Source organism: Pinus tabuliformis, chromosome 1_2 (genome assembly GCF_031772625.1).
Source record: "Pinus tabuliformis cultivar Carrire ecotype Pingquan chromosome 1_2, CPIR1, whole genome shotgun sequence".
In the NCBI taxonomy this organism is placed as follows: domain Eukaryota; kingdom Viridiplantae; phylum Streptophyta; class Pinopsida; order Pinales; family Pinaceae; genus Pinus; species Pinus tabuliformis.
Window position 1 is genome coordinate 1,340,564,370 of NC_142298.1, and position 15,147 is coordinate 1,340,579,516.

Sequence of the window (15,147 nt, forward strand, 5' to 3'; positions counted from 1 at the left end):
TTCTTCATGCACCCTTACCCTTCCATTCAAGAACTAGATTGATTTCAGGATTCATTAATTCAACTAATCTAGTCGGGTGATCAAGTGGATTGAATTTAATGGAATCATAAGGTGATTAGTATTGAATTCTTACTGAAGCAATAATCTATAAAACATATTAATAACATGCTACTTCATAGGATGTTAGACAACTCAGATTTATATGCATGCCACATGTATTTAACCAATTGGTGGTAATTTCATTGGTTATACTCATCTAATTGAACATTTCTCACATGAAATAAACAACCAATCTTTGTATCTAATCTGTACAACTTCCACCTATTTCGTTTCTACAATCTAGGTAACCATATTCCGACATGGATACACTATACTGACTGTCTTATAATTAATTGAGCTATTTACCCATAAACACATTGAACTTGTTTATAGTAATATTGAAAAGAATGTCAATACCCATTTCCAGTTTAGAACCCATAGTCGTATTATCATCGCAACCCATAGTTTATGATTGTATCTTTTCCTAGGCTAGGATCATAACCTACTATAAATTTCCTTTATAGAAAGAAAATTTACAATATTTAGATAAATTCAAATCAGATTACGAAGTTAAGCATAATAACTAATCATTTAACCTATATTATGCATTTGGTTTCATCTACTACACTTCTACTCCTATGGTGCATGCATGCAATAATACTATGACAAACTATTCCCACAACATCATTTCCAATTCCCTCATTACTGCATACATCCCTTTTAGATTTAAATTCTTATAATGTCAGCTCTTCAATTTCAAATAAGAAATTTGACATTTCTATTTTTTTTAAAGGGAGTAACCTAGGTATCTATTCAGGAACTGGAGAGTAATTAACATAAAAGCAGATGAAACTGAAGAAACTCATAACACAAATAATTCAAACCAGTATGACTAGTGTGAAGTCTCTTGGGAATCAAACACCACATCCCAACCAATAACTGATTTCCTCGAGTTCACCCCTAAGTAGAGAATGCTTGCCCAAGATTCAACAATCTCTTGTCAATCCCTTCCGTGGGTATTTAATTCTCTTCTTTCATGATAGGGTTTCCTTTAGCAACATCTCGCTTTTGTGGATATTTTTATCCACTTGCTTATGTTTTTACCATAAAATATCACCTTTCTCTCCTGCGATGTTTTAATTTTTGTTCCAAGTTTAACACCTTTCTCCATCTGAGCAACTTAATAGATATTTGTCTCCCATCCATTAAGCTTATCTAGAATTTGATCTAGAATTCTTATCATGAAAGAATTATATATTCTCATTCACCAATGAGATTTTATTTGGCAAGAGTCTCATTTCTAAGTGTCTCATTCCCAAGTACATACACTCTGTTTATTTATTTATTAGCAATTATTCATTTACATCATTGTTCCCATATTTTTCATGGATTTTCCACCATTCTATCCCCAAACAAGATTAAGTATCGAAGGGATATTACACTTCCTTTGCCCATGACAAATACTTCCCTATCAGTCCTTAATGTCTCTTCAAATTTCACACTTTCATCTAGATTGGAAAACATGTATATGTGCCCTGTCATGTGGTTGCTGCACCTTGAATCTAGAAACCATACAACACTTTGCTTTTGTTGTGCTACATTACAAGCTAAAAACATGCTATCTTGGTTCTGATTTTTCTTTGTAAAATTTACACTTTGTTTGTTACTTATATCATGTTGCTTCTTTCTAAATTCATTTGCATAATGACCATACTTCTTATAGTAATGACATTGAACTTCAGATTTATCATACCTCTGACCTTGCACTTTATTCTGGTTTGGGCCTTGACTTGGATTTTTATTGTTGCCCCTTTCACTTGAGTTTGAAGGGCTCCCTCTTCCACCACTGTATGGGCTTCTTCCTCTTCCTCTATTATTTGAACTTCCTCTGTCTCTACCTTGACCACATGAAACTTGTGCCTTGAAGGCATATTCCAATGAGTTTGTTGCTCTATTTAGTCTATGTTCGTGAGAAATCAGTGATGCATGAAGCTCATCCACTGAAAATTGTGAGAGATCCTTTGTCTCTTCTATGGCCATAACAATGGCATCAAACCTTGCTGGCAGACTTCTCAAAATTTTCTCAACTATTCTCCTTTCCTCAAGTGTCTCACCACGAGACCGGATTTGAGTAACTAGTCCAATTACATGTGTAAAGAATGACTCTACATTCTCATACTCTTTCATACAAATAGTCTCAAAACCTCTCCTCAACATTTGTAGTTTTGTTGTATTCACTTTTTCCATGCCTTGGTAGGTTGTCTGGAGGGTGTCCCATGCTTGGTTGGACTTTATTGCTGTTGCAATCCTTGGGAAAATACTTTCATGAACTTCTTAAAAAATTTAGAAGAGGGCTTTTGAATCCTTCTTCCTATTGTCCCTCAATAAATCCCTTTCTGCTTGTGTCAAGGCATTATATGTTATTGCATCTGCTGGTTCTTGGAACCAATTTTCCACCAAATCCCACATATCTTGAGAAGAAAACAGAGTCTTCATTTTTATATCCCCGTAGTCATGACTTTTACCATTAAACTAAGGTATCTGAGGATTAGTCAAGATTGTGCTTGCTGCTGCAATTTCTGAGTGTAAAAAAGACCTTCTCGCTCCAAAAATATGTGCTCAAAACAACCTTTTAATTTCTAGTAAAAACACTTTTTTTTACACTAACAAAGGTTTAACCTGCTCTAATACCACATGAAAGAAATTATGGGTAGAGAAGAGGAGTCTTTCTATCGACAATTCAGTTGTTGAGATCAAATCACAATTAGACATGAGCTTAAAACACACAAAAAGTGACTATACCACGTGAAAGAAATTATAGGTAGAAGAGAGGATTCTTTCTCTCAATTTGTCTAGATCAAATCCCAATTAGACATGAGCTTAAAACACACAAAAAGTGACTCACCATAGAACAAAGTAAAGTAGAGTGGTTGCAGTAAAACTAGAGGTATATAATTGAGATTATATTTTAGAACACATGAAAATACATTCGCGTAATAGATGGAGGCTACAACTCCTTCACCAAGTAAAACAAAATTCTTACGAGGTTAAAACACCCAAAAAGTGACTCATGATAGCACAGAGTAAAACAGGTTAAAACTAGACGAAATTTTAAAACCATATTGCACCAAACTATATTTTAGATTATATTTCCAAACACATGAAAATACTTTAGATTATATTTCAAAACACATGAAAATACATTCATATAATAGAATGGAGGTTGCACCTCCTTCACTAAATAAAACAAAATTTTTACCCACCAAAATTTGCTCCACGATTTTCTCCTCTTCACCTCTCACACTTACACCCACCACTAAAGTAAAGACTTTTACAAATGTATATTCAAAACATACATTTCACATTTACGCCCACCACCAAACTAAAGAATTTTACACATGTATATTCAAAACATACATTTCAACACATAAATTTATGACAAAGTCAAAGTATGAAGACATGGTACGGGAATTTGTATAAAATAAATGATTTTCTGAACTTGTAGATGTTGTGGAGTGTAACTAATAGTTGCAGAGTGAGTGTTTTCCCAACCCTTCATTAAATAAGCATTCCTTCTTAATTACTTGATGTGTGTTGCGGAATGGTGTGATGTGTACTCATGCTCAGAACTTCATGTAATCTGTCCTTCAACCTACAAACAAAAATCAAACCTGCAAACAAAATCTACTTGGCAGGTATGGTTGTTGTGAGTGTTTTTAAAGCGATGGTTAGGATTAATTTTCCAACAATTAAGATATTGAAGGCATCTTTCTCTTCTATCCAGTTCGGCAGAATTAATTTTCCAACAATTAAGATATTTCTCTTCTATCCAGTTTTGCAGGATTAACTTTCCAACAATTAAGATATTGAAGACATCTTTCTATTTTATCTAGTGTCGCCATATATACCGAAAACAAAAAGCCGCTATTTGTTGAAATATACTTTCAACTGCTGCGCTGCCGGGAATCCGCCTTCGTGCAGCAGCAAAACCGCTTGTCCCTTCCCCACACCGCTTTTACGGAAGGACAGTATTTCCAGAGGGGGCAGCGATCATATCCACCGGCAAACATGTGGTTGTCCTGTCCTTTTCAAAACCACCAATCCCCCGGCAGGTAAAGTTCGTGCAAATGGGACCTCAGGGGAAATTGTGTCAGCCCTCCGATTGACCTTGGAGCTGATCTACGGTTATTAAAAAAATGTGTTGGCATGCGATATGGTATGCGGCTCGAACCAGATGTGAAGGACGAGAAATAAATTTACCCCCATGAATGTAATTTATTAAATGTACTGTGGGCAGTAAACGTAGGTAAAATATTTAATTTTATTGTTTTTTAATTTTATGTTTCCCGTTGACTATGTAATGTTTTTTTTGTTGTTCTAGTGTGAGTAATGTGAGAGGGTAAGACACAATCGTGCGAAGGGAAAATTTTATGCACAGTAGTGCGAATGTGAAGTGGGAAAATGCGGCAGTGAATGTAATTTGTAAGAAAGTTTCTTACAGCAGGTTAAATATAATTTTGTTTGGTTGTTGTAAATGCAATGAACTTGCTATGTGAAATGCGCAGTAGCGCGAGATAATTTTTTGAGATTGAAATACATTGAAAATGTAATGAGACACACAGCAACGTGGAGGTTATGTTCTAGTTTTTGTTGAAAGGGTAATGTAATACACAGCAGCGTAAATGTAAGCAGTGAATGTGAGAAGTAAAATTTTTACACACAGCTGTGTAATATTTCATAAGCAGAGAGAGAGTATTTTTTCAGGAGAAGACAGAGTAATTTTTTTTTGCATTTGAAGCAGTCTTGGTGAATCCCTCTGGCAGAGGAAGAAATTTGTAACAGCAGTTGCCTTTGATTAATGAATACAAGTTTATTTTGGTGTGTGAAACTTTGTTCTTCATCTCCAGCGAACAATTTTTTTTGCTTCCCTGTGCTAAAATAGAGTATTATTTTCTGGGCAAAAACAAAGCATTTTCTTTGAAGGTGTTAAAGAAGCTGAAGGAAGGATTTTCTTGCTGAAGCATCTTCTCCAGCGGAGTGAAGACTCAGTCAAAAAATCCAAGGTATTTCTCAAGATTTTTTTTGTGTTGCTGTTGAAGACAGTCAATGATTTTTTAAATACATAGTCAAATATTTGAAGCATAGTTTAGAGTGCAAGAATGGTTGGCTCCAGCACCAGCACTAGCATGGGTATCTTTAATACTCAGCTCCCACAGTTTAATGGGAAAAACTATGACTATTGGGCAATAACCATGAGAGCTTTGCTTGCCTCACAAGATTTATGGGAATTTGTTGAGGATGGATTTGAAGAACCAGCAGATGAAGATGAGTTTAATAGGTTAACTCAGGCAGAGAAAGATCTATTGAAGAGTTATAAGAAGAAGGATTCTAAAGCCCTCTTATTTTTGTATCAAGCAATGCATGAGAGTGTGTTTCCAAGGATAGCAGCAGCCAAGACATCCAAAGAAGCATGGAAAACTCTCAAGACAGCCTATCAAGGCATGGAGAAAGTGAAGATAGCAAAACTACAGTTGCTGAGGAGAGATTTTGAGAGTATTTGCATGAAGGAGTAAGACAATATTGACTCATTCTTCACACATGTGATTAGTCTGGTCACACAGATAAAAACTCATGGATAAGTTCTTGAAGAAAGGAGGATTGTGGAGAAACTGTTGAGGGTCCTACCCTCAAAGTTCGATGTGATTGTCACCACCATAGAAGAGACAAAGGATCTCACAAACTTCACAGTTGATGAACTACATGCATCACTAATAACACATGAGCAGAGATTGAGTAGAAATGAAAACTCATCTCTAGAGCATGCCTTCAAAACCCATATATGCTTTGGAAGAGGAAGAGATCAAAGCAAAGGAAATAAGAGAGGAAGAGGCAGAAGCCAAAACAGAGGTGGAAGAAACAGTCCAGCAAATGCTGAAAGAAGAGGCAGCAATCCAAATCAGAACCAAGGCCAAGACAGCAGCCAACAAAGTGGACAACATCATGCTCAAGGACAAAGGTATGAAAAATCCAATGTCCAATGTTACTTCTGTAAAAAATATGAGCATTATGCAAATGAATGTAGGAAGAAACAACATGATATGAACAATAGAACTAGTGCAAATTTCACTAGAGAAAATATCAGCGAAAACAATTTATTTTTAGCCTGTAATATTGCTGAAGAAAAGAGTGAAGATGTATGGTTTTTAGACTCCGGTTGCAGGAACCATATGACAGGAAACATAGCCCTATTTTCTATGTTAGAATCGAACGTGAAGTCACAAGTCACACTAGGGACTGATAATAAAGTTTCTGTTATGGGAAAATGAGAAGTAAAAGTTTTAACAAAGAAAGGTGAAAAGAAAACAATATCAGATGTTTATTATGTTCCTGGAATGAAATGTAGCCTCTTAAGTATTGGATAACTTGTTCAAAAGGGTTACAATGTATGCGCCATCATGGATAGAGCACCCAACAAACAATGTATTGCTGAAGTGAAGATGACAAGGAACAGGATGTTCCCTCTCAGAATGAAGGCAGATTTAAAAAATAAAGAAGCAATAGCAGCAGTGACTCAAGAGGCTTACCAAAGCAAACCGAATGATGAAAATTGGTTGTGGCACTTGAGATTTGGACATCTCAACTTTGGAGGTCTTAGTTTGTTGAGTAGAAAAGGAATGGTAAGAGGATTACCATTGATAGAGAAACTAGACAACCTTTGTGAAGGTTGTATTTTGATGAAACAACACAGAGAATGTTTTCCATCAGGGAAAAACATAAGGGCAAAAGAACCCTTAGAAATTATCCACTCAGATTTATGTGGACTGATGCAAACTCCATCACTTGCAGGCAACCACTACATATTAACATTCATTGATGATTTTACAAGGAAAACTTGGGTTTATTTCTTGAAGAACAAAAGTGAAGTGTTTGAAATATTTTGCAATTTCAAAGCACTTGTAGAAAACCAAAGCGGATTGCATATCAAAGTTCTGAGAACTGATAGAGGAGGTGAGTATATCTCCAAGGAATTTCTATGTTTTTGTAGAGAAAATGGAATTCATAAACAATTTACAGCTAGGTACACCCTGCAGCAAAATGGAGTTGCTAAAAGGAAAAATAGGACAATCATGGACATGGCGAGAAGTATGTTAAAGGAAAAGCATTTGCCAAATGATTATTGGGCTGAAGCTGTACATTGTGCAGCGTAAATTTTGAATAGGTTCCCTACAAAAGTAGTGATGAACAGAGTGCCGGAAGACGCATGGAATGGGACAAAGCAAGGAGTCACCCACATGAAAGTTTTTGGATATGTGGCTTATGCACACATTCCAGATCAACTAAGGAAGAAGTTGGACAGCAAAGGGGAGAAATGTATTTTCATTGAATACAGTGAGGAATCTAAAGCTTACAGGTTGTATAACCCATCCACAAAGAAGTTTTTTGTGAGCATAGATGTTTAGTTCATTGAGGAGGAAGCTTTGGATGGAAGCATAGAGAAAACAGTGAATGTTAAAAACTGTTTGTCTCATGATGAAGATAATGAGGAGATGGCTGAAATACATCCCCAAATAGTAGCGCCAACACAAGGACAGCAAGGGACACCCTTGAGGAGAAATGAAAGTGCTTCTACAAGCACACCACAAGGAGGAAATTCAAGTGCTTCTTCAAGCACTTGTACACCAAATGAAAGAGGTAAGAAGTTTAAAAATTTAAGTGACATTTATGAACAAGAGGCAGCAAATGAAGGTATGAACTCTTTGTTTGCTTTATATTGTCATGTTGATGACCTTGTTCATTTCGAAGATGCAATTAAGGATAGGAAATGGATAGAAGCTATGGATGAGGAGATCAATGCCATAGAAAGAAACAAGACATGGGATTTAGTTGAACTACCAAAAGGAAAGGAGGTCATTGGAGTTAAATGGGTCTACAAGACCAAGAGTAATGTTGAAGGCAAAATAAAAAGACACAAGGCAAGGCTAGTTGTGAAAGGATATAAGTAGCAGTATGGAAGAGACTATGAGGAAACTTTTGCACCGGTTGCTAGAATGGAAACAGTAAGAGAAGTGCTGTCCATAGCAGCACAAAACAAGTGGAAAGTTTACCAAATGGATGTGAAGTCAACATTCCTAAATTTAGTGTTAATGGAAGAGGTTTACATTGAACAACCTTCAGGCTATGAAAAGAAAGGCCAAGAGCACAAAGTGTGCAAATTGAAAAAAGCTCTTTATGGGCTGAAGCAAGCACCAAGAGTATGGTACAATAGGATAGATTCCCATCTACTGGAAAATGGATTTGAAAAATGTGAGGGAGAACCCACCCTTTACATCAAAGAAAAAGATGGTAAAATATTAATTGTTGTGTTATATGTTGATGATGTTATTTTCACAAGCAATGATGTTTATCTTATTGAAAATTTCAAAACAGTCATGAAAGAAGAATTTGAAATGACTGACATGGGTCTGCTGAGATACTTCTTAGGAATAGAAGTAGAACAAAGTGGAAATGAGATTTTTATCTCACAAGCAAAATATGTTAATGAAGTATTGGAAATATTTAACATGCAGGAGAGCAAGGCAGAAATCACTCCCACAGTGATGGGATTAAAACTCAACAAAGAGGACAGCAGCAAGGATTTTAATCCTAGTTTGTACAAGAGCATAGTTGATAGCCTCATGTATTTGACTGCAATTAGGCCAGATATAATGCATGTTGTTAGTTTAATTTCCATATTCATGGAGAGGCCAAAAGAAGCACATTGGCAGGCAACAAAATGGATTCTAAGGTATGTTAAAGGTACTAAAAGGTTTGGCATTTTATATACTACTTCAAAATGTTCAGATTTAATTGGATACACTGATAGTGATTGGGCTGGAAGTGTAGATGATTGGAAAGGCACATCCGGTTATGTTTTTCACATGGGTGCAGAAGTCATCTCATGGGCTTCTAAAAAGCACCCTATTGTAGCATTGTCTACAGCAGAGGCAGAATATGTGGCAGCTACAGCAGCAGCATGTCAAGCAGTTTGGATGAGAAGGATGTTGAGGAGCTTATGCCAAGAGCAAGTAAAAACAACGGTGACTTTTTGTGACAATAGCTCAACTATTGCATTATCCAAGAATGCAGTGTTTCATAAGAGAACGAAACACATTGACACAAAGTTTCATTACATCAGGGAATTGGTAAACAATGGAAAAATTGTTTTAGAACATTGCAGGACTCAGGAGGAGGTTACAGACATTCTGACCAAGCCATTGGGACATAAAAGTTTTGAATTTTTGAGGAAATGTCTGGGTATGACTGATAACCCAGCAGTTGAAATTAAAGGGGAGTATTGAAATATACTTTCAACTGTTGCGCTGCTGGGAATCCGCCTTCGTGCAGCAGCAAAACCGCTTGTCCCTTCCCCGCACCACTTTTACGGAAGGACGGTATTTCTGGAGGGGGCAGCGATCATATCCACCGGCGGTCACGTGGCTGTCCTGTCCTTTTCAAAACCACCAATCCCCCGGCAGGTAAAGTTCGTGCAAATGGGACCTCCGGGGAAATTGTGTCAGCTGTGCGATTGACCTTGGAGCTGATCTATAGTTATTAAAAAAATGTGTTGGCATGAGATATGGTATGCGGCTCGAACCAGATGTGAAGGACGAGAAATAAATTTACCCCCATGAATATAATTTATTAAATGTACTGTGGGCACTAAATGTAGGTAAAATATTTAATTTTATTGTTTTTTTATTTTATATTTCCCGTTGACTATGTAATGTTTTGTTTGTTGTTCTTGTGTGACTAATGTGAGAGGGTAAGACATGTAATGTTTTTTTTGTTGTTCTGGTGTGAGTAATGTGAGAGGGTAAGACACAGCAGCGTGAAGGGGAAATTTTATGCACAGCAGTGCGAATGTGAAGTGGGAAAATGCAGCAGCGAATGTAATTTGTAAGAAAGTTTCTTACAGCAAGTTAAATGTAATTTTGTTTGGTTGTTGTAAATGCAATGAACTTGCTATTGAAATGCGCAACAGCGCGAGATAATTTTTTGAGATTGAAATACATTGAAAATGTGATGACACGCAGCAGCGTGGAGGTTATGTTCTAATTTTTGTTGAAAGGGTAATGTAATACGCAGCAGCGTAAATGTAAGTAGTGAATGTGAGAAATAAAAATTTTACACACAGCTGTGTAATATTTCATAAGTTTTGTATTTGAAGTAGTCTTGGTAATCCCTCTGGCAGAGGAAGAAATTTGTTTGTCTTTGATTAATGAATACAAGTTTATTTTGGTGTGTCAAACTCTATTCTTCATCTCCAGCAAACAATTTTTTTGCTTCCCTGTGCTAAAACAGAGTATTATTTTCTGGGCAAAAACAGAGGATTTTCTCTATTCAGATTTTGTTTGAAATTACCAGAAATTTCCATCACTATGGATCGGTTGTCTAAACTAGGATATTCTGCCACTCCTCAACAGATAGATACACTATGAGCTCATCTACAATGGATCAACCATATGTGTTGGATCCATCCTGCACCAGGCTGCTGGAATGTAAGAAAGGCACTGGGGCTAGTCTTGCGTAGGCTTTTTCCGTGCCACTGTACCACCTTTTTCCATATTTCCACTTTTATGAATTTTTTTGGTCCCGACTGAAGACCTGCTAGTTTTCTTTTTGTTCTAGGCTCTCTCCAATAGTCACTCTATGTTATCAGGTTATGGAAATTTTGAAATATGCTCTCTACCGTAACTGTCAAATTGACTTATTTTCTGAAATCTGCTCACTACAGTAACCTGCAAATTGAGCTATATGAATCTAATATGAGTACATATCATTTTGATTTTTCATTTGTATGAATCTATCATCCGCCGTTTGTATTTTTCTCTTCTAGTCGCTAGCTTAGGGCTTAGAATATATTTTTTGAAATATTCCTGGTTTCTACATGTTGGAATTTCTCTTTCAAAAGCTAACACAGCGTCGGCGTCACTGCTTTTACCTTTAGAAATGTTAAAGGCATGACGTTACCCTGAGACCCAAACCCTTCAGCGACTGCAGAAAACAAAATTATTTTGACAATGTAGCAAGGGCGGGAGCCTTGCCTGTACATTCAACATACACTGTTCTTGGAATTTTACCCTTGGAAAGCAAGTCTTCGACTCCAAAGTACAAAATCTTAATTATTTTGACAATGTAACAAGGGAGGAAGCCTTTCATTTCCCATTCAACAAACACTTTTCTTGGCATTTTACCCCTGGAAAACAAATATTTGACTCCAAATTACAAAATCTTAAGTTAATTGTTGAAGTTGAGCGGAAGTTCCATCGGACAAAAATAAATAAATTAGAGTAGTGCATCATCACTTGGCAGGTATACCTTCTGCTTGCATACTTCTCTTCGATTTGATTCAAATTCCATGTATGGTTTTGATTTGCCACTCATTCCTCTTCGACACAGTGGACGTCACTTGAGTTATGATACATGACTGACTATTCAAATTTGCTTGGGTAAACTATTAGTTCCCTCTTTCATGAAATCAAGATCACATGTTAACAAATTTTCATTGATCTTCTAATTAATATTTTAAAGTGCTTGAAATGGGAACAAGAAACATCCGTCATCTGAATTATAAGTTAGAACTTAGTAAATTCAATGTTTTAAGGTTACTCTTGAATCTTTATAGGTTTGACAACGTCAACCTTCTTTAGCTTTACTTTCTCATACATGAAAGCCTCTTTAAGCTCTCCTACTACCTCACTCATGCTGGGCCTCCAAGATGATGTATGCTCAACACATCTCAGCGCTAGTTTGGCAACAATAGTGATTGATTTCATGTCATATTTTCCGTCCATATCCTTGTCTATGATTTTCACCATTTTTCCAGGGGTTTCATTGATCTCCACATAGTCTTTCACCTGTGATGACGTGAAAATATAATTATTCATACACGCACTTAAAATGAAAGCCTATGTATGGATGATTAATTACAAATAAATTCCTTACCCATCTCAAGAGATTAATTTCTTCCTCAAGTAGAGTCACATCTATGGGTTTTCTCCCACATATAATTTCTAATAAAACCACACCAAAACCATATACATCGCTCTTTTGAGTGAACTGTCCAGTACTTATATACCTGTAAGAATATCCAACGATAAAAGTGAAATTGCCGTGGCTCTTAATAATTAATCGAATTCCTGGGGCATCAAAAATAATATTTCGCAGAGAAATGCAAGGTATATGTGTCATTTACGCTGGATCCGCGTATCCCAAAGTTCCTTTCACTGTATCCTCGATAGGAGCGTTCCGATCCATTGTCATCATCGACAAACCGAAATCGACTAATTTTCCATTCAAATCGCTGTCGAGGAGGATGTTTGAAGTTTTCACATCCCTGTGAATTATCATTGGAATACAACATACGTGCAGGTATTGCAGTGCTTCAATCAGAAACAGACAAGGAATATGGTTAATCACGATTTCTCTTATTTAGTTGTATTCAAATACATAAAATTAAACAGCGCTTACACTACAAAATTGTAGTGTGAAAAAAAGTATTTATATAAATTACCCTCAGCCACATCGATTGCTATTTTGAGCCTGCTTTTCCAATTTAGTTTGGAAAGTCCTCCTGAAACACAAATTTATAATTAAATGTATACTGCTTTTGTTGCCATATCAAATCAACCAAACAATATTCCTGAGAGACATACTTACCATAAAGATGGTCCGTTAAAGACCCAGACATGTACTCGTGGATAAGCATAGGCTGTTGGGTTTTACCAAAACAGTAACCCAGTAAACACACCAAGTTCTTATGATGGACTCTAGAAAGCAGATCGACCTGTTAACAAAATGAATCTGTATATATCAATTTTACCATGCTCACATATATTTTTAGAAGCGAAATAATTCGAAATTGGAATTACCTCAGTGAAGAACTCCTTAAATCTTTCTACTGAATTACATGAAAGCATTTCTACTGCTATCTCTTTTCCGTCCGGTAGTCTACCAAGGAACACCGGTCCAAGGCCACCAGACCCAGTCTGCTGACTAAAGTTTTGTGTGGCTTCCACAATCTGGTGTAGGGTAAAAACCATCGATTCGTCTGGTGTAAAACCCATCGATTCGTCTGTAATCATATAAAATTCGCAAAGTATGAAAGCACCGTCTATATGGGGAAATCCCACTATATTTCATGTTAGAATGTTCTTAAAATATAAGTTCTTGACCTTCATTATATAGTTTTTCCCAGTTTTGTTTTTTCCTTCTTCTCATGTTTTTCCCCACATGGAACATTGAACATCTGAATTTATATTCTCACCTTTATTGAGAGGCAGCTTTTCGCTGAATTTTTCCCCGGCACGCTGCTTTGCCTTGAATTTCTTCCAATATACGGTAATACCCGCTATCATCACTAAATTCCTGAAAAGCTACTTAATTTGAACCATTAACAACCGGTGGATTCGTTAATTCTTAACCCTCTCAGGTTTTGCTCACGATCTTCTATCTACAGTCTTATAGTTTCGTTACCAATTTGTTGGAAAGATAGGGAAAAACATAAAAATTGATACACACAAATAATATGAGCTTGATCAACCAAAACTCGATTCTAACAATGAATCTGGTGAGGAACTTGATTCTAACAATGAATCTGGTGAGGAACTTGATTCTAACAATGAATCTGGTTAGGAGTATTTATGCTTAATTGACTCTCCTAATTAAGCCAACTTTAACATGCTCGAGTAATTACAATTTCTAACTGTTTTGGAAATGACACCAACTTTGTTCTTCCCTAAATTATTTTTGGTTTCTTGAATACAATCCCCGCCCTTATACATACATATAAGGATTTCCAGAGTATCTGCAGCACACCAAATGAGGAATTCTCACTGTAATCGTGAACCTCTTGCAGTAAGATTTTATAAACTTTCAACCGTTTAGGTATTACTGTTGTACCGGGCATTCCTTGCTTTGCTGGTAACAAAAATATTAAATAAATGTTATTGTTGGGTATTTTTGCTGGGGAAATACCAAAACCAATTTTCAAACACACACACAGAGACAATGCTCTGTTTTACTTTAATCCAGGATCCTTTTGTGCACAGGAAGACTCAAAAATTTTTTTACTGAGAGACAGAGTATTTCACCACCATAAAAACATTCTATTCATTAAAACCTGATACAAAGATTTATCACTGTAAAATCCTTTTTATATTCACTGCTGTAAAAAAAAAACTTACTGCTGTAATAAAAGTTTACATAACTTTACTGCTGTGAAAAACAAAATTACACAGGCTTACAAAATTCGCTCCACCATTTTCTTTATGCACTACTTGTGCAAAACCACACATGGTTTTTGCTATTCCAGAAATTACATCACCTGGTTCTTCTCATTTTACACACTGCTGTGTGTTTTTTTTCTTTTACTGCACCCTCGTATTTTTTTTGTGAGCACACCCTTAAAAAAAAACTTCCCGTGTGCCATACATTATATATTTAACACATGCCATATATAAGAAATATAAAACATATAAAAAAAAATTAAAACTATGCGCCCATGCTCATATTAATGGGACTCCACCAAAAATTACGTATGTGCCCATAATCATTTAAGACGGGCCTCCACCAACCTTCGTAAATGCATTAAAGGCCTCAGCGTTTCCTCCACGGCGGTCAACGAAAAGACAAACATTATACAATTTGGTTTTGGGAAGCCATCAGGTCCGCACTTCATCGCATCGCAACTTTACTCATGTTAAAGACCCCGACCCTATGACATTGCCGATAGCGATGTGCTGATGCGATATCGGCGATCGCTCATCGGCGATGTTTCATATTGCTGCCACTGACTGCCTCCGATGCTCCAACCCGCCGATATGCCGACTTGCCGATATGCCGACACGATCTGGACCGCTGATCGGCCAGATTTAACGGTTGAGATTTAAAGTGGATCCTTTATTCTGCAATTTTAAATTTTGAGTGTTTCTGCCTCCCGATCCTTGGTGAAGTGCGCGGCTATAGTCTTCATGCTGCTGCATGGCTCAACTGTTGCATAGTTGAAATTATATTTTCAACACTCCCCTTTAATTTCAACTGTCGGGCATTCAATCATACCCAAACACT

The 15,147-nt window shown here is 36.6% G+C and overlaps 1 protein-coding gene across 1 annotated transcript; it reads right to left on the bottom strand.

Moving 5' to 3' along the window:
* Positions 1-11,625: 11,625 nt before the first annotated feature.
* Positions 11,626-13,962, bottom strand: LOC149211158 (putative LRR receptor-like serine/threonine-protein kinase At5g48740). Its single transcript, XM_089394547.1, has 7 exons — positions 13,346-13,962; positions 12,951-13,153; positions 12,739-12,865; positions 12,593-12,652; positions 12,275-12,461; positions 12,025-12,157; positions 11,626-11,936 (listed from the first exon to the last, which is right to left on the bottom strand). Exons 1-7 carry the CDS (start codon positions 13,434-13,436, stop codon positions 11,685-11,687), a joined length of 1,053 nt encoding a protein of 350 aa, XP_089250673.1. The 5' UTR covers positions 13,437-13,962; the 3' UTR covers positions 11,626-11,684.
* Positions 13,963-15,147: the final 1,185 nt, after the last annotated feature.